Source organism: Phyllostomus discolor, chromosome 13 (assembly GCF_004126475.2).
Source record: "Phyllostomus discolor isolate MPI-MPIP mPhyDis1 chromosome 13, mPhyDis1.pri.v3, whole genome shotgun sequence".
Lineage (NCBI taxonomy): Eukaryota > Metazoa > Chordata > Mammalia > Chiroptera > Phyllostomidae > Phyllostomus > Phyllostomus discolor.
Window position 1 is genome coordinate 33,098,720 of NC_040915.2, and position 18,093 is coordinate 33,116,812.

Sequence of the window (18,093 nt, forward strand, 5' to 3'; positions counted from 1 at the left end):
GAGGTAATCATGCCAGCACGGGCAGGGAGGAAAGACAGCTGGTCTGCGGTCTCCTGAGACCCAGGAGGGTGCATGCCATCTCCTGGCTGTAGCCCATGATCATTTCCCTTCCTTCTTAATAAAAGCCCTTAGGAGGGCCGAGCCCGAGGTCTCCCCTCATCACAAATTCGCCTTCACCTTTGTTCCTTCGCTGACAGCTGTTCCCAGGATGCCCCAAGCACTGCCAGTTTCTGCTACAGGCAGCGGCAGACTCAGGCCCTCCTGCCAGGGGGAGAATTTGCCACGTTAGCAAGTGAGATTCCCATCACATCCGAGCGACCCAGTATGTGTCCTAGTGACAGAAATACGGCTTCACTGCCTTGGCCTCAGGCCGCACCTCCCGTGCCCTTCATTGAGCGGTGCGGACAGCAGCTCCCGGTCTCCTTCTAAACCTGCCAGTCCACATCAGGCGTCTGCACACATCCTTGCAGTGAACGGCGGTCCAGACAGCATGTGTTTGCAAAGGCTTTCTTCCGCAGCCCCCGCCAAGCTCCTGAGGGGCTCAGAAGGCAAAATGGACCTGACCCTCTCACTGAAAGAACGCATAAGGGTTCTAACACATTGTTCCAAGTCAGGGAGGGGTCAGAAGTTATTTGTGCATCTGACAAATGCTTAATACATGCCTGCCATGAGCCACAGTGCCGCACCGAGTGCCAGAGGTACCCTCGTTAGCAGATGCACCATGGCCCCGCCTCCGAGAGCCTCCAGCCTGGGGGATGCCCGTGATAAGCTCGTGGGAAATGCAAGTTCAGCCCAGAATGCTGCAATGTGGACCTTGAATGCTGTAGACATTATAAAGGAGAAGATGAGGAAGTCTGTGGAGCAGTGGCGTATGGATCCCTGAAAATATGCAATGAGCATCAGGGAATGTACCCAAGATTCCACAGAGAAAGCGTCTGGTAAAGGAACTACCTTGACTAGTGTCTTTCAGCGTAGACTTGCGTTCTTGCACCATGACGTCAGCAGTCTGTTCAGGTTCCGAGCTGCAGGGAACATGGCACTTCTTTGCTGGTTATTTGTACTGCTTCCCATCAGGTGCCTCCCTGTCCTGCTATCATTGTGCTTATTATTCAAGTTACTGTTTCAACTGCAGTTTCTGATTATTACTATTCCTCTTGCATGGCTTTCTCATTACTTTTAGCCTATTTATTGTGGGCTAGATACTTTTTAATTATGATTTCTTTTTTGTCATATTTACTTGTATTTGAAGGTCTTGCATTGACTTCGGCTGCCTCTTTGGGTTGTGTGCAAAGCAGCCTGGCATTTCCCAAGATCCGGGGCTTCTGATGACTCTGTTTCAGCACTGGCTCCTCAGGGGGCTTACCTGGTTCTGGGCTTGAGGCCCCAGCCGGCAGCAGAAATTTCACGCACCAGAGCTGCAGATGGCAGGGACTGTGCATTTAATAGCTGTTAGAAATGACAACTCCTATGGCTGAGCAGCTGTCAAGGGGGGTTCCAAAAATGCTACAACCACAGGAATGTGAAGTCTTCTCTCTTCCTCTCTAGGGGCTGGTTTCCGCTCCTACCCAGCTCTGTGGAGCTGGGCACCTTGCCATTTTTCTCCTTTCAACTGGCCAGTGTACCCACCAGCCAGTCTTTCTTACGGTCCCAACTCTGAAGTCAAAGTATAATCATCGTCATCACTGTGGACATCTGTTGAGTTCTTACTGCGTGCCAAACGCTGTACTAAGCAATTGCATGCTTACCTCATTTAATCATCCATTGGTCTATTTTATGAATGACTATTATCCCTTTTCGTAGATGAGGAGAATGAAGCACAGAGAGAGGTTAAGTAACTTGCTCGAGATCCCTCAGCTACTAAGTGGTCCGGCTGGGATTCGAACCAGGCATTCTGGCCAGGATTCTTAGTGCCAGATCACCCATGAGATGAACCTCAGAAGATGTGAGGTGTAAGGAAGATATGCTTTGCAGGCAGTTTTGGTAGCGGTTGCACACTTGGATTTAGGTTTGAGCCCAGGACAACTTTTTCAGGAGAGGAAACGAGGGTTTCCTGGGTAGAAAGTGGCAGAGCCAGCGTTTGAAACAAAGTCCAGCTGACTTCAGAGCCTGCGGCTCCGAACCACTCTCCCCCGAGCTGCCAGAGATATTCCGGCTCTTCTCCCCTCACATCATCTCCCACCTCCTGTCCCTGGGACCCCAGACACCGGCTACCTTCGCAGCCCATGCCCTTGGCCACCGTCCTCCTGCTCCCCATCCAGCGTCCTCTCAGAGCTCTGTCACTGCTCGCCTCCAACACCTTCAGGGGCTCCCAGTCGCGTCCCACAGTGGTTGTCAAACTTTGGTGTAAAACATGTATCCAGGGAATGTGTTACAAATAGCATATTCCCAGGCGCTCCCCAAATGCCAACCAATTCTGGATCTATAGGACTAGTATGTAGCTCAGGCGTGTGCATTTTTTTAAAGATTTTATTTGTTTATTTTTAGAGAGCAGGGAAGGGAGGAAGAAAGAGAGGGAGAGAAACACCGATGTGTGGTTGCTTCTCATGTGCCACCAACTGGGGACCTGGCCCGCCACCCAGGCATGTGCTCTGACTGGGAATCGAACCAGCGACCCTTTGGTTCACAGGCTGGCACTCAATCCACTGGGCCACAGCCAGGGCCAGGTGGGGATCTTTTTAATAAGCCCCTCGGGGGACTCTGGTGCAGGTGGCCAGGGACTACATTTGGAGAATAAAGAACACATTTCTCAGAACGAGGTTCAAGGTCTTCCTTAACCCAAGAATTTCTGCACCATTGTCTCCCACTGAGGCCCACACAGCATAGGTTCCAGATATATGTCTGCCGTACACCACGACGGCTCTGCTTCCTCCTCTTTGCTCACACTGTCTTCTTGGCTGGATTGTTCTCATCCATCCCAAGCCTTCCTGCCAAATAACTGCTCACCCCTGAAAGCCAAGCTCACAGGCCACACCTCCCTGAAGCACCCCCAGGTAGGACCCTGCAGTCACACGGGGCGTGGCCATGTCTTGGCTGTGCCGTCTTCTAGCTGAGCGGTTACATTGGGTTCTCCTGCTGGCTCACACGCTTCCAGCGTCCTCTTTGTACGTCCCTGAATCTAGTCAGTGCCCAGGATGTAGTACGTGCTCTCTAAGTGTCTGTGGACTTGAATTTAGGGGACAAGGGTCATAGAAATGAAAACATCACCGTAAACTATGCAAAAGCAAAAGGGAGTGCTGGAGCATGAGGTTCTCCTTTGTCAGATGAATCAGTGATAAATCAGCCAGTTTGGAGGCACAGATTTAAATGGAGGGAAGAAACGAGAGAGGGAGGGGTAGAGAAATGAAATTTAAAAAAGAATTGCAGGGGTGTCCAACCTTATGGCGTCTCTGGGCCACACTGGAAGAGGATGAGTTGTCTTGGACCACACATTAAATACACAGACACTAGCTAAAACTGACGGGCAAAAAAAAGGTTTTCAGTGAATTTATGATTTTGTGCTGGGCTGCATTCATAGCCATCCGGGGCTGCACTCGGCCCCCTACAGAAGAGAAACCCCGTTTACCCTGCAGTGCACCTGCACAATCTCAACAGAACTGAGTGACGGGGAGGGAAAGCCGCAGTGGTGGAGTTCATGCTCCTCTAACTAAGTGCGCACTTCAGAAAACGCCCCGCCCACCCTGAGCCCCCATTTCTTCACCCACGAAGCACAAAGCAGGGACAATGGCCCTCCCACCTGTGGCATTGCTGTGAGGACTGAAGCGTAAATACACGTGAAGAACCGTGCCCGGCATGTGTCAAACTCTCTGTAAATATTAGCAAGTATTCATCTTTCCAACAAAATCTTATTGTCCCTGTTTTGCAGGAGAAAGGGAAACTCAGAGCAGGTAAGCTACGTGCCCAAGGTCACGTTGCAGGGCTAGACTGCAAGGCCGTGTCTGGCTGGCTCTGAGGCCTGTGGCCCTAACAGCCATGCAGGACAGAGACTTGGAAGGATGGCCCCTGAGTGGAGGGCGGGGGCCACTCTGAATGCCCCCACAGGAGGCTCAGTGTCTGGCTCCTGTGGCTAACTCAGCCCAGAACTGCCTTCCCACCCCATAGTCAGCCCCCTTAGGGGACCTGCACACTCGGAGAGGAGTGGCAAGCCCCCTCTCCCACTGCCCCCAGGGGGGCGGGGTCCTCCCACTACACCAGAGCTTCCTTGGCACAGAAGCCACGCCCCCTTCCAGCTGGCCTCACCCCTCTCCATGAAAGACACTCAGGTCCACTGTCCTTCCTGGGCACCCAGGGATGCACCCTAATTCTTCCTCCAGACCCTCCATCCTTCAACCCTGTCTCCCTCTGCCACCCAGACTCCCCCACAAGCTCCACCCATGCAGAGGGCCGGGCACTGTGGCTGCTGCCTGCAGGAGCTGTTCCACAGGCCGCTGCAGTGTGAGGCCACGTCCACCTCTCCTTCCTCCCACCCCGGACCGGGGAAAACCTGCAGGAAGCTCTCGGCAGCAGGGCCCAGGACGAGAGGCTTGAAGCAGCTGCACTTGGTACATACACGCTTTGCAGAAAGTGACTGAGCAGCCACACTGGGCGAAGTCACCTGCCCCGAGTGAGGACGAAGTGCACGCCAAGCGCTGTGCGGAGGGTTTTCCCTGAATGATCCCCGTTCACCTCCCCAACACGCTCATCCATCAGGACCGTCCCCATTGCACAGCCAAGGAAACCAAGGCCCGGAGGAGTTAAGACACGTGACCAGTTCCGGCTGTAGAACAGTTCTCATCAGAATCACACAGCTTGCTGAGCTCTCCCCAGAGTTTCTTATTCAGGAGTTACGGGCTCCTAGCATCAGCCTGGGGAGCTTGTTAAATATCCAAACACTCAGGTCCCACACCGGACCTTCCAGAGCCAAATCCACACTCTAACAGGATCCTGGAGGACTTGCCCTTGATCTCTGCCGAGACTACCTAAAGAGCACAGGTGTGGGAGCGGGGTGGGGGGCAATGTCCCCGTGCTTTATTTGCTGCCCTCACGGGAGTCCAGGCCCACGACCTCCAGCACCTGCCCGCTCACAGACATTTCTTCTGTTCCTTCCATCACCAAACAGAAACCACTCAAGGCGTAAACCAGATAGCCTTACCCCAAGTTAAATTGCTTCTGCGAGCAGAAACTCCATCCTCCTTCTTAAACTCCTAGACAACCTGCAGAGCAGCCTTGGAAAGCCGGGTGCGGCTGCCGGGGCACGCTCGCCATAGGCGGAAGGCACGCTGCCGAGCCGGGCGCCAGGAGAAACCTCCGCACCGGGGAGTAAACCGGCATTTGCAGAGGAGGTCGGCTGGGACGGTGGGCGCGGAAGGGGGCGCTCTGCCCTCCCTTGTCTCTCTATAACGTGATGAGTTGGAACCGTTTTCTCCCGTTAACAATGTTGATTTTAAAAAATCTTAGCCATAGACTCATCTGTGTGTATAGACTTCTGTCGTGGGCCAGGCCTTGTGGGTCATACTAGACAGACACTATTTCACTTCATCCTCATAAGAAAGAACACTGTGGGGTTGGTGCCCCCGCATTCTCATCCCCTTTGAAAGATAAAGACATCAAGGCTGAGCATAAAGTGTGTATAGCCACACAGCCGGTAAAAACCAAAGCGGGGGGGAGAAAAAAACAGGGAAATTGCGTCTGACCGCCGTGCATAGACGCACCCTCCATGTCTTCAGGAAGCTTCCGCGCCTGTGGACGCCAGCGATTTGCAAACTCATCTCGAGACTTGAATCGCACCAAGAATGAAAAGCTACTTCAGTCTGGACTTGAGCTGCAAAAAAGCTTACTGTATACTCTGAAGAATTTAAATATTCATTATGCAATTAATGCTGTGCAGTCACACACACTAAAAAAAAAAACCTGAAGACTTTTTTAAAAACAGCTTAAGCACTTATCGATTGAGAACTTTTATAACTCTCAAAATGGAGACATCCCCGTATCTCTACAGGTATTTTAAATGACTTGAATTAATCATAGGCTTAAAAGTCTCTTGCGATCTTCGTTAACTTCCCTGGGTTTAATTAAAACATCTGTGCACTTTTAATTTATCGATTCATCCACCTCATATGTCATGTTTTTAACACACCCCAGCATGCTCTGCATCATTTTTAACCCGATTTCCACTTAACTAAAGCAATTAAATTCACCCCGGATTAATTAAAGCATCTATACTTTCGTGCCTAAGTCAGCATGTGCCTCTTTCCCCACACGGCTCCTGAATGTCAGGGATCTGACACACCTGATGAGTTTTTTGTCCTTCTGGAAATTCTCCCCTGAATCACTTTCTTGCTTATTGAAGTGACATTTGACAGCACGGGAGAGAGGAAGCTGGCGCACCTGAACTTTCACCCTCTGGGCCAGGGACTCTGCCCCGACTGTCAGAAGTGCCCTCTGCTCTCCTCTTCATCAGGGGTCCCGCTGGAGTGTCTGAGTGTCCTTTGTAGGAAGTGGGGGCGGGGGGCTGTTCTTGTTGCAGGGGACCACCCTGGTCAGAATGGCTGGTGATCTTTGCATTTGTATTGTTTTTCCTAAGATTTTCTTTATTTACTTTTAGAGAGAGGGGAAGGGAGGGAGAAAGAGAGGGAGAGAAAGAGAGAGGAAAGAGAGGGAGAGTGTGTGAGAGATACATCGATCGGTTGCCTTTTGCATACCCCCAGTGGAGGACCTGGCCCCCTGGCCCACAAACCAGGCCTGTGCCCCAACTGGGAATCGAACCGGTGACCTTTCAGCCTGCAGGCCAGCACTTAATCCACTGAGCCACCCCAGCCAGGGCTGCATTTGTGTTTTTATCATCATTTCTTGGTTCTGCTTTCTAACTTCTCCACTCTGCCTACACAAGAAGTCCTTTATTGCTCTGCCCCTTTCACAGGGAGGGAAAACTGAGGCACTGAGGTCAACAGGCTCTCGCTTAGGCACAGTGAGCCAGCAAGCTCTCCGGAGAGTGACAGGTTGTGGCCCCACCACTGCGTTTGACAGAGCGCATTCCCTTCGGCCTCAGCAGCATTGGGCTTCCCAGTCTTTCAGATCTTTTCCTCCCCACAATCTGATAAGCCAAGAGTTCTCTTTCATCATTATGTTTATCTGTACTTACTTCCTAGTGAAACTGAGTTTCTTTTCATACTTTTACTGGCTTTTTATATTTTTATTTACAGGTCCTCTGCCCAGCTTTCACTCATTTGTCTCTCTTTCTTGATTAGTACATACTCTGTGTATTCCACATATCAAGCTTTATTCTGTAAACTGCACACAAAAATGTTTCTTTCCAGTGTTGCTCACCCCTCAATTTTGTGTAGAGAGTTCTTCATCATATAGAAGATCTAAATTTCATGCATTCGAATCTGATACTCTTTTCCTTCTTGGCTTCTAGAATTTATATGTTCCTTGCATATCCCCCTTCCCAAGAAAATAAAATTAGTCTTTAATACTTTTTCTAATAGTTTCATAGGGTATTTTTTTAGTACAGTGTCCAGTCGACATCAAACTTTATTGCTTAGCAAGTGCATTGCCCATTGCAGGGACCTAGCAAGCAGTGAAACTCACTTCATTAGCACAGTTTTGCTCAGCACCAGGCCGAGTCCAGTCTGAAAGACAGTGGGACACTGGTTTTGGTATCAAGGACACAGAACTGAATTCACATCACCTCCATGGCCCAAACATTTCATCCTCAATTGCTTCAGGAGAATCAAGGCGTCTTCATTTCTCCATCATTTCTCCTACCACCTAACCCAGCTACTGGGTTGGCCAAAGAGTCTCTTTCATCTTTTTCATACGATGGCTCTAGTAGTCCCTTGTTGCCTTTAGCATCATTCAAAAAAATTTTGTTAGATTGTATGGTGACAGCTGTCATATCAGCATGCATTTTTAAAAAATCAAAATTGGTGAATTTTTGTGCATCCATTTTAATATTGGAGATGGAAGAAGATACATAACATTTGCAGTGTTTTTTTTATTTCAAGGAAGGTAAAAACACAAGTGAAACACAAAAATAGATTTGTGTGGTATATGGAGAAGGTGTTGTGACTGGTCGAACATGTCGGAAGTGGTTTGTGAAGTTTCTTGGTACTACTGACATTCTGGCCAAATAATTATTTGCCATAGGGCTGTCTTATGCATTGGAAGGTGTTTAGCAGCACCCCTGGCCTCTACCCCCTAAAAGCCAATAGCGGGAGATAGCCGACATACTCAAAATACCCAAGTCAATCAAGTTATTGGTGAAAGTGAAAAACTTGTATTTAATTTTATGGAAAAAACTATAAGGAACTTCTTAGCCAACCCAATACTAACACCTATTACATTATTCTTTAATATTTATTCACTAAATGGGATGCAAAGCAACGGAATGCTGGTGCTATCTTGACAATTTACCTGGAGTACTGGGTTCAAATATTCTCCAGTCTGTTTTCCGAAGGAGTGTTCCATCAGATTTCAAACCATTTTTAACAGATACGTTATTTGAAATTCCCTCTGCCCACGTGGCCCAGCCCACAGATGGCTTGACAAGGTGAAGTCCGCACCCCCCACCCTGCCTGTACGATTGAGCCCCTTCAACCACCTCTGCCTTCCCTTCCGGTGCTCCCCCTGCCGCAAGCTCCCGGTAGATGGGGCTTGTCGTGCTTAAAGCACCGGGCGCACGTGGCTGGTCCTGTCACTTCCCACCAAGTAAATAGCACCAATCATCCATCTCCTCCCTTGCCGAGAACTTTGGTGGAAGGAAAAAAAATCTCTGGCTTGATCATTACAATGAGCATTACACCATTTAGTTGAATCTAAATTGTGTCATTTTTTTTTGTCATCAGCCTGTTAACTTGTCAGTCGTTAGTGACAACGGTAATTTATTTTTCTTCTGCAGGAGTCTTAGAGCTTCCATTTACTAGATTTAGTAAAACAGGAATAGTCACTTTGTGCAAACATTTTAATTAATTTTAAGTAGAAGCTCGAATGCACAGTGTTCTGGTCCTGGAAGCCTTAGGAAGAAAAGGGGGGGTGGGGTGGATGTAAAACACTCCACGTGTGACTCCAGAAGCACCTACCACCCACAGCCGGAGAATATGGCAGGGGGGTGGGGCTGGGTGGAGAAAACGTTCAGGTCTCTCATCATTTCATTAGCATCACCTGATGCTCTTCTGTGGTGGCAGTGGTGTGTGTGTGTGAATGTGTGTTTGTATATACGTGTGTGTGCACTTGTACATGTGAGAACTACGACATGTTTAATGCTATTAACCCTCGACGTCCGTTTGGAGCTTGAGTTTGAAACTTGTGGGAGAGCATCCCCTCATTGCCAACCAGGTGCAAGTTACTGTCTTGCGCCCTTGAACTCGTGGTCTCACTCGATACGCCATCCACTCGGAGAGGCGATTCTTTGAAGGGGAAACTGGGTCTCAGACTAGTGCAGCAATCTTGCCCAAATCCCACAGCTGGTCAGGATGGGCCGGGTTTGGTGCCCAGTCCTTTCTGGCTCCCAAACCCTTGCTCTTTCCGCTTCTATTTCCTATTATTACTGGCTAAGATGTGAAGTCAGAATTGTCTGTCCTGTAGCCTAATTTTTAAAAAAAAATCATGTAGACGTAATGATAGTAAAAATGTAGAAAGAGTTATTAGTACAGGAGATCCCTGATTCACATCCAGCCTCTTCAATGAGGTCTAGGCTGAGCCTTCCATTCTGTAACACTCTGGGTTGAGTTATGTCTGAGAATGAAGCCATGCAGGTCAGCTGAGCAGCCACTGGAGGGCGCACATCCGGCATCTGCACTCTGCCCTGAAGGCAAATGGATTACTAGAGACCTTCACTCCTCTTTAACTGGCCTTCTGCTTTTTAATGTGACGTCAGCAGAGCTGTCAAGTGCCCCACTTTCCGGAGAATATTACAGTGTTTTTGCATTCTTACCAGGCTCCCGGTGAGCACACAGCAAACATACTGAAGGAAGGCTGCATTCAGAATGTGGAGAATTTTCTGACCTGACCGTTCTCCCTTTTGTTTTTCCCTGAGTAATTTAAATAGGTCACATTTTAAATGTGATTTCCCAGGCACCGGATTCTAAATAAAATCCATTCTTACCTTCTTGACAATCCTCTTTTTTTCCCCCACCATTTGAAGTGTATGCAGAAGAGAAACTATGGTGACGTGAATAAAGAAAATCCTAACTGCATTTTATCAGTTAATAAAGACAGTAACCATTTGCTCCTCACTTGCTCCCTCTTCCACCTCTTGCAAGGGGGGAAGGTGCAGTGAGCACCCAGGGGTGGTGGTCCCATGTCACCCTCTCTGCCACTCATGACAGCGGGTCCAGCATGTTGCCCTCAGGTGGGAAGCAGCCATCGGAATTTCATCGCACTAGGTACACGTGGCCACGCTTCTCCCTGCTTTCCCGTTTGGGGGCTCGAGGGTGAAAATGGGCAGGAAAGGATGCTTATTCCAACCTTCTCACTGGGGAGATCTTTAGTGCTACCTAGACCAGAAGTGGCAAGTGAGTTTTCTCTTAAGGCCAAGTCCACCTGCTAACAGGTGTCAGCCAGGGCATGGTATCCAAGGTTGTGAGTCCCTCTCTCGGTCAGGGACACAGGTGCCGTGGTCAATTGATGGCCCCTGCAGAGGTGCAGGAAGGGGGACATGAATTTCATGTGCACACATGGGCCATCGTGACCTAGAGCTTCACGTGAGTCTCCTGAGAAACTAACGCGGAACAAATTTACTTGGTCTTCAAAGCCCTCTCCAAACGTCGATGAAGCCCCTAATTTCTCACTCTTGTTCATGTTTGCTTGGCCCCTAATTTGGACCTCGGGCACCCTGGGTTCAGAGCGCTCCCTTCTCTTAGACAGTCAGCGTGGGAGGCCGCTCTCCAGAACTGTGCTTCGCAGCCCTTGAAACGGAAAGCACGCTCCTTGCATTTAGACCGAGTTCGTCTAAATTCAGCACGTGGCTTTGATGTTCTCACCGTGAAGTGGTTCTCCCCTGGTAGATTCAGAAGGATAGGAATTCTACGGGGAGCTCTGTGTGCACCCCCAAGGCTGTTCTTTGATAAAGCCTTTGGGGGAGGAATAGCCCCTCGGTCACATGACAACTGCTAAGATGTTTTTGCTTTTGGTCAGTTTACCATTAGGTGAAACACACACTTCCCCAGAAAAAGGAAAGGGGTGCACTCCAGACCTTGGTCTGCCCCCATCTTTCCTGATGGCCATTCGGGGCTTGCCCATAACCATGCCACTGGAGAGTCCCTGGTTATCAGAACACAGGAGCGAGGTTTCCTTAATCAAGCCAACATCAATGAATGCAGCACCAGAAGGAAATCCACTTGATAAACCTGGTCCTGCTCTCGAGTCCTTTACGATATCATGGAGACATCAGGCACTCTCGGAGGGAAAGTGAATTACTATAAACCCCCAGTAGAAACGTGACAATGAGAGGGATGGATAGGGTGGGGTGGGGCTGTGGCCTAGGGAGTGATCTGATTAGATGTACAATCGCTTCCTGGGATGGGGAGACCGTTCAGGTTGCACACATGTGGGATTCTTCAAACCTGTTCACTCCACATCCCGGGCAACCCAGGACTCAGGGAGACGTCCCTGCTGGTCATTTCTGAAGGTCTCTGAGTGCAGTTCCAGAGGGTGGAGCTGAGTCCTCATTTTCGGCTCACATTAGAAGCCAGGTGGAAAATGTGGGTGCTTGAAAAACTGATTTGGGTCCTGGCAGGAGTAGCTCAGTTGGTTAGAGCATCATCCCCATACACCAACGTTGTGGGTTCAGTCCCCAGTCAGGGTACATATAAAACTCAACCAATGAATGCATGAGTAAGTGGAACAACAAAAAAAAAAATCAATGTTTTTCTCCCTCTCAAATCAATAATTTTTTTATAAAAAAACTGATCTGGAGGTGAGCAGTGAAGGTGACCACTAAAATCCCACTCTCGATGCTCTCTAAAAGGGCGGAATTGGCACCATTGTGGCCAAACTGGGGAGAACTGCTGGGAACCTCACCCCTGCGGTCTTTCAGGCTCCTTCCTGTCGCCAGATGCAAGAGGGTCCCAGCTGAGACATGCACGGCTCAAGACGCCGTGTCTCCAGCCTGCTGTTCTCACAGTCCAGGCGCTTGTAGTCCTCGTACTTGGTCACACAGGTGATACTTGGAGCTGGATGCCATTATTTCTTCACAGTCTAGATAAGGAGACCGGGGTGTGGAGAGATGGTGTCGCAACCGCGGCCCATCTCCCTTCCTTTTTAGTGACCATGCCCATTGCAGGAGTAGGAGTCAACTACCCTGAGGGTGACAAAATCAGCCGAGTGGGTGCTGATCCCTCAAACCAGCAACGGCAGCGGCACAGGAGTCCACACAGCTTAGTGAAGGGCACAGCTTCAAGTCAGGCCCGCCTGGCTTCCAACCTGGCCCCCCGCTTGTGACGCGGGCCAGCTAACTCACCAGTCGGAGCTGCGTCCATCCAACAGGACCGTGACTCTAGCCTCCGCCTCTCAGAATGGTCGCGATGATTAAGTAACAAATGGCACATAATGCTGGTGCGTGCTGTGCCCAGCCTGGCACGTAATAAGCGTGTAACGAGTGGTGACTGCTCCTGTCAGCAGCAGCATCGTCGTGGTGGTTGTGACGATGGTTATCGATTAATCTGCAGCCGGCTCTGCACCCCCAGGGGCCTGAGTCCCGGCCAGGAGCGTCGCACGCTGGGCTGAAACGCCAGCTGAGGCTGACCCGGCCCTCCAGGCGCTGGGTCCCCTGACCCTGTGCTCCGTCTCTGGTTTTGCAGCCGCCTGCCCTGTCCTGTGCAGCGGGAACGGACAGTACTCTAAAGGGACATGCCAGTGCTACAGCGGCTGGAAAGGCGCCGAGTGCGACGTGCCCATGAATCAGTGCATCGATCCTTCCTGCGGAGGCCACGGCTCCTGCATTGACGGGAACTGCGTCTGCTCCGCGGGCTATAAAGGCGAGCACTGTGAGGAAGGTAAGCCCCACCGGCGGGGCTGGGGGAGGCAGGGCTGGGTGGGGTGGGGCGGGGCGGGGCGGGTGCGTAGGGGCTGGGGGCGGGGCGTGTGTGCAGGCCCAGAACTTGGCTTCGGAGCTCCATCCCAGATTCTTGCCAAGTAAACTGCAACATTTTGCACAGAAAACTTCAAACCCCTTGGCTTAATGGACTTTTTTTTAAAGAACTTCACATTTTATTTTCCAATTACAGTTTACATTCAGTATTATTTTGTATCAGTTTCAGGTGTACGGCATAGTTTGGTGGACTTCCTGTAGAAAACAGGAGGCTTGTGGGATAGTTATGGAAGGACTGTTTTGTTTTGCTTTGTAGTAATTAGTTCCTCTTCTCTTTCTTCTTTTTTCCTCTAAGCTGCTTCTTCTCCTTTGTCTTTCTGTCCCATCTTTCCCTCTGTTCTTCCTCCTCCCCTTGCTGCTGCTTTTCCTCCCTTTCTTCCTTCCCCTGTCTTCCTTCCTCTTTTCTTGTGCTTTGTTTCAAGTCCTCAGCATTGGGACTTACTAAAGCTCTCCAGAAAAGAAGAAACAAGAATCCTTAATTCCCCCTCCCAGTCTTCCTCAAAGCTGGGGTTTTTGTTTTTGCTTTTGCTTTGTTGTTGTTGTTCTTTTACTATGTATCCCTTGTAGCCTCAGACCGATTTATCTCTGTATAAATATTTCTGCAAACATGAATGCCACTGGAAAGCAGGCAGGCTTGAGAGCCCATAGGTGTCCAAGTCCCTTAGAGACACCCTGTGGGGGACATCATCCTGGCTGGCTGGGATCACAGAGGTCAGGCGAGTGGGTGGGTGGGTGGGTGTGCTGCAGGGGGCAGGGAGTTACCGGCGCTGAAGAGCTCCCTGGAGCACGCACTGCAGGGGCCCACGGCACACGTGGGTACAAATCAGGGGCGCCTACACTGACTCTAGTCTGATGAAACCCGGCCAGAGACCAGGCCCAGACAGAGATCAGGAAAAAGAGCACCTCTCGGCAGGTGTCCAGAAGCCAGCTCTAACTAGTCCTGGTTGCTCCGGTTGGTCCTTTCAGAAGAGTTATTTGGTGCGCAGGTGCTGGGAGCACCTGGGGTACCCGGAAGGCCAGGGCACGCAGCCACGCTGGCCTCAGCCTTCCTGCCCTGGGTGCGCCCTTCCAGAAGATGGTCTCTAGTTGTCCCTCCGTGCCTCCCCCCATGGAAAGAGGCGACCGCAATTGCCAGGAAGGAAAGAACCCAGGCCTCTCGGCCCCTCACCTGCTCCTCCACCTTTGGATCGGTTCAGGGGTTCTCTTCCAGCTGAGCGCACGTTCACCGAGTCCACCTCCCAGTGAAACGTCCCTGCGCATCTCAAAGAGCCTTTTTCCCTCCGGTGTTCCCAGTGGAAAAAGAAGTATCAGCTCACCCAAAGTGCAGCCCACTGCCCACTCCACATAAGACAGCTTGAGGTGACCACTCAGGATGTCCCCACAGAAAAGATCCCGTTGGACACCCTATGCCCGTGTCCTTGCTCAGCTGCTGACTGCCGACGAGATAAGCAAGGCCCTCAGGTGCTGGGAAGTTCTCAGCTGCAAGCGAATCCGTTGTCATCCCATTAGCTTGTAGATCTCCCGGGTTCCGTACAAAATAACAGTCATTATGACCATTATGGCCCTCACCACAAAGTAATGATGCTGACTTATCCTCAGAGATGCACACAAATGCCCCCTGGGTGTGAAATCTCCTGTTTCATCATTGTTAGATCTATCGCCAGAAAGAGTCAGGCTCCATGACATCGTTCGTCTAAGATTTTCTGATACGTCAGTGACAATGCCCTTAACGGGGCCCAGAAGTCTGACCCCCCCTGCCCTGATCTCCACTTGCTCAACTCTGTAGATATTTTTTTCCTCTGTTGTAAAAGGTAGCCGCTCTCTGCCTGCATCACAAAACCAAATTGGGAGTTGGGTTGGAGGAAGTACTGACTTCATAACCCTGCCTGAAAGGTTCAAGTTCTTAAAGAGAAATGGATCGCAGGAGGCAAAGCTGCACTCGCTGAAAACAGGGCAGAGGCCAATAACACGGCAGGAAAGGTTAAAGCGACCTTTTGCATACGTCGTTTGGCGAGAGGAAAGCACTAGAACCATAAGGCATTGCCCGTCTTGGGATATTTTTCCCCCCGGTGAAAATTGTGCATGTCTGTATGAGTAGAATTTCAATTGATTTCTCAACTTTCCGACTCCCCCAACAAGTCTTACTTAAATGTTCAGAACGAATCAACCATCCAACAAAGCAAGGAAGCCACACGGATCGTTACGAAAGGATGAAATCCCGTCTATTGATTCCTGCTCCCCAAAAAGAATGAACCTAGTGATTCATGGGCTGTTTTCAAAACAGGAAACGGACTCAGAAAGTCGGGATCAGCACTTTTTCTTCCATTTAGCCTTTTTATTTCTGATATTCATCACAGTCATAACGTTCAAACAATTTACCTGAAAACGGCCATGGCAATGAAATCAATAGTTGCCATCCTCCGTTTCTGCTGCATAAACATTGTTTTGCTATTAACAAATTTGTTCGAGAGAATGAAAGGGCGCATTTGCGCGGCTCCGCTCCACGGTGTCTGGGGGACGGGAGGGTGACAGGAGAGGAATTGACACATTAGTTTAAGTCAGCCACGTTTCCATGTCCGCTCCGCGGCGGAGTCATTTTTCAGTGACATTTAACCTCATAAATGTAATTCATGGTTCTTCGGGGGTTTACGGTACCTGTTTTTTGTAAAACTCCTTGACCTTAGGGATGGAAATTGCATTCACAACCCTTTGTCGTCAAACCTTCCGAGGGCCCAAGACTAAATGAATTCTAATGATCTCAGCTGCCAGGGGGCTGGGGGTGTAAGGCACACGGCACTTAACCCAGTAAAGGCCCCTGTCCCCCTTTTAAGTATAACCCTGTTTTTTACTTATAAAGCCTTGTCCAAGGCCATCGTCCCTCCTGCCTGCTAAAGACTCTGAGAACGGTTCCACGAGACCATCTTATGCCATTGGAACCCAATTCAAAATTCATAGTGAAACTGCCCCCCTTCAAGCCTGAACCAAGTTATTCCATCAGCTGCTGTAGTTGTACCACACAAAGGGCATACTGACTGTGTCACCGGCCAGGGAAAGGGGCAGCCCCTATTTCTAGATCAAATAAATGGTTCCTTCAGTGACATTCCAGTCCTGGGCTAATACATCGCAGAGGATTTTCCGCCTCCCTTCATACTGTAGTTCAGGATAAAGCAGAGTGAGCTCACGTATCTGGAAGAAAAATGCCAGTGTATTTATTTATTTTTTTGGTATATTACTTTTGAGTTCCTCCTTTTAAGAAAAAGATGATAATACAGTTTTTGAGTTTTTTGACAGCTCCTAGCCATTGACACCTCACCAAACCTTTTAAACGGGTAATTATAAACGAAGGGTCGTTTCGGAGGCACGCAGCACATGAGGTATTTTTGTGTGTGTTTCAATTCTGCTGCGTTAGAAATGGGGACATAATAAAAACCAGGAGTCAGGGATTTTCTTTTATTAGAAGACTATGGAAAAGATTGATTCTGAACGAATTAGTTCATATTTTGCAGATCCCAAAATGCACAGCATTCTTCCCCAAAGCAAGAAGTCATTAACACCATTTTTCTTGTCAGTCCTTCACACTGGAAGTTTGTCCCAATAAGGACAAATGCTTATAGCAACGTCTGTCATTCATTCTGATAGCAACTGTGTATTGCACACCTACTATATTCCCTTAGCACGCGGTAGGCGTGAGACACCAACGTCATTACACGACCCCTTTGCAAATGCCTGCTATGTGGTTGGATCTGCCCTTCATTTACATACAGACGCGCTCTGCCATCCTGATTGGAGCGCATTCGAAGGTATCACAAAGGCTTTGCATCCTTGGGAGTCAAAATCCCCAAGACAGCCAATTCAGCATTCAGGCGACTGTAAACCAGAGCAAACAATGTCCTTACAACTTTAATAACAAATCACTGAAATTCCCCTTTCTGAGAATATATGCCTGATTTTTTTTTAAATGGCAGCTCCTATTTTCCCACAACTCAAATAGTTGTGAACTCATTTTCATAATATCTTCCTGGAAATATCCAGACGGAATCCTGAGAAACATCTCTTAATACTGAAAATTCTTGTTTTTGCCTTAAGGGAGGGGTGCCCTTTGGAGACTTCATGGGATATTGTGATATCTAATAAACCCAAATTCTTCTAATGAAATCGTTTTGTAGCTTGGATAACCTAAATAATGTCATATTTACATCCCCCCGGATGAAATCGTTTGTAGCTTGGATGACCTAAATAATGTCATATCTATGGCCAATGCGGCAGGTATAAAATGTACCATTATAGTGTACACCATAGGAAAGAAAAAAGACACTCGCATACAAAAAGCTGAGACCCCAAGGCATTACCACCTCAGTGTCGTGACGAACTATTTACAGGCTGAAAATCTCACAGGTTTTAATCTTGGCCTCAGACAAGGAGAGAAATGAAAATCTGCTCAGAGAATCTGAACCACAAGATGGCACGCATACACAGGCGGGAGTGCATTGCACTCTCCGTGTGGTCCAAAACTTCAAGACAAAGACTGGAAGAGGTCTCAGGTTGGCTGTGCCCTCAGGTGATGGCAGAAGCACATGATTTAATCCCGGCCAACAGGCCTGATTTCCAAGCTGCTAAAATGAAGGCGCTGCATGCGGTAGTCCAGTAAGGTGAAGAGACCTCCCTATTTTTCTGACCCACGGGGTAACCTGGGGCCCCCTGCAGGACCACCTCCCATCCCCCACTCGAACTCCATGGTGTGCAGAGCTCTCGTCTCCAGACTCCTAGGAATTTAAGGAAGCCGGTCTTCTACAAAGCCATGTTCATCCGCCCTTGGCTGGATGGCCATGTGAAGTGTGGACTCACATTCTCGTGCAAGAAGTCCTGTCCTCTTTGAGTGGATCCCAGAATAATAATAATCTTCAAGTTACCCACTGGCTCTACACCCACGCTGATCGCTGAGACGGGAGGACAGTCAGAGCACAGAGCTCGCAAGAGCAACAGCGCCCAGAGTCTGACCTTGAAGTAGTCCGAGTGCCTGTCAGGTG

General features: G+C 49.3%; 1 protein-coding gene across 4 annotated transcripts in view; it reads left to right on the top strand.

Moving 5' to 3' along the window:
- Window positions 1-18,093, top strand: part of TENM2 (teneurin transmembrane protein 2) — a 1,103,034-nt gene that overhangs the window by 962,923 nt on the left and 122,018 nt on the right. For all 4 annotated transcript variants that reach the window (XM_028528771.2, XM_036014378.1, XM_036014380.1 and 1 more), the window contains one exon: window positions 12,777-12,971. In XM_028528771.2, coding sequence (XP_028384572.1) covers window positions 12,777-12,971 — 195 coding nt within the window. The remainder of the gene's footprint in view (window positions 1-12,776; window positions 12,972-18,093) is intronic.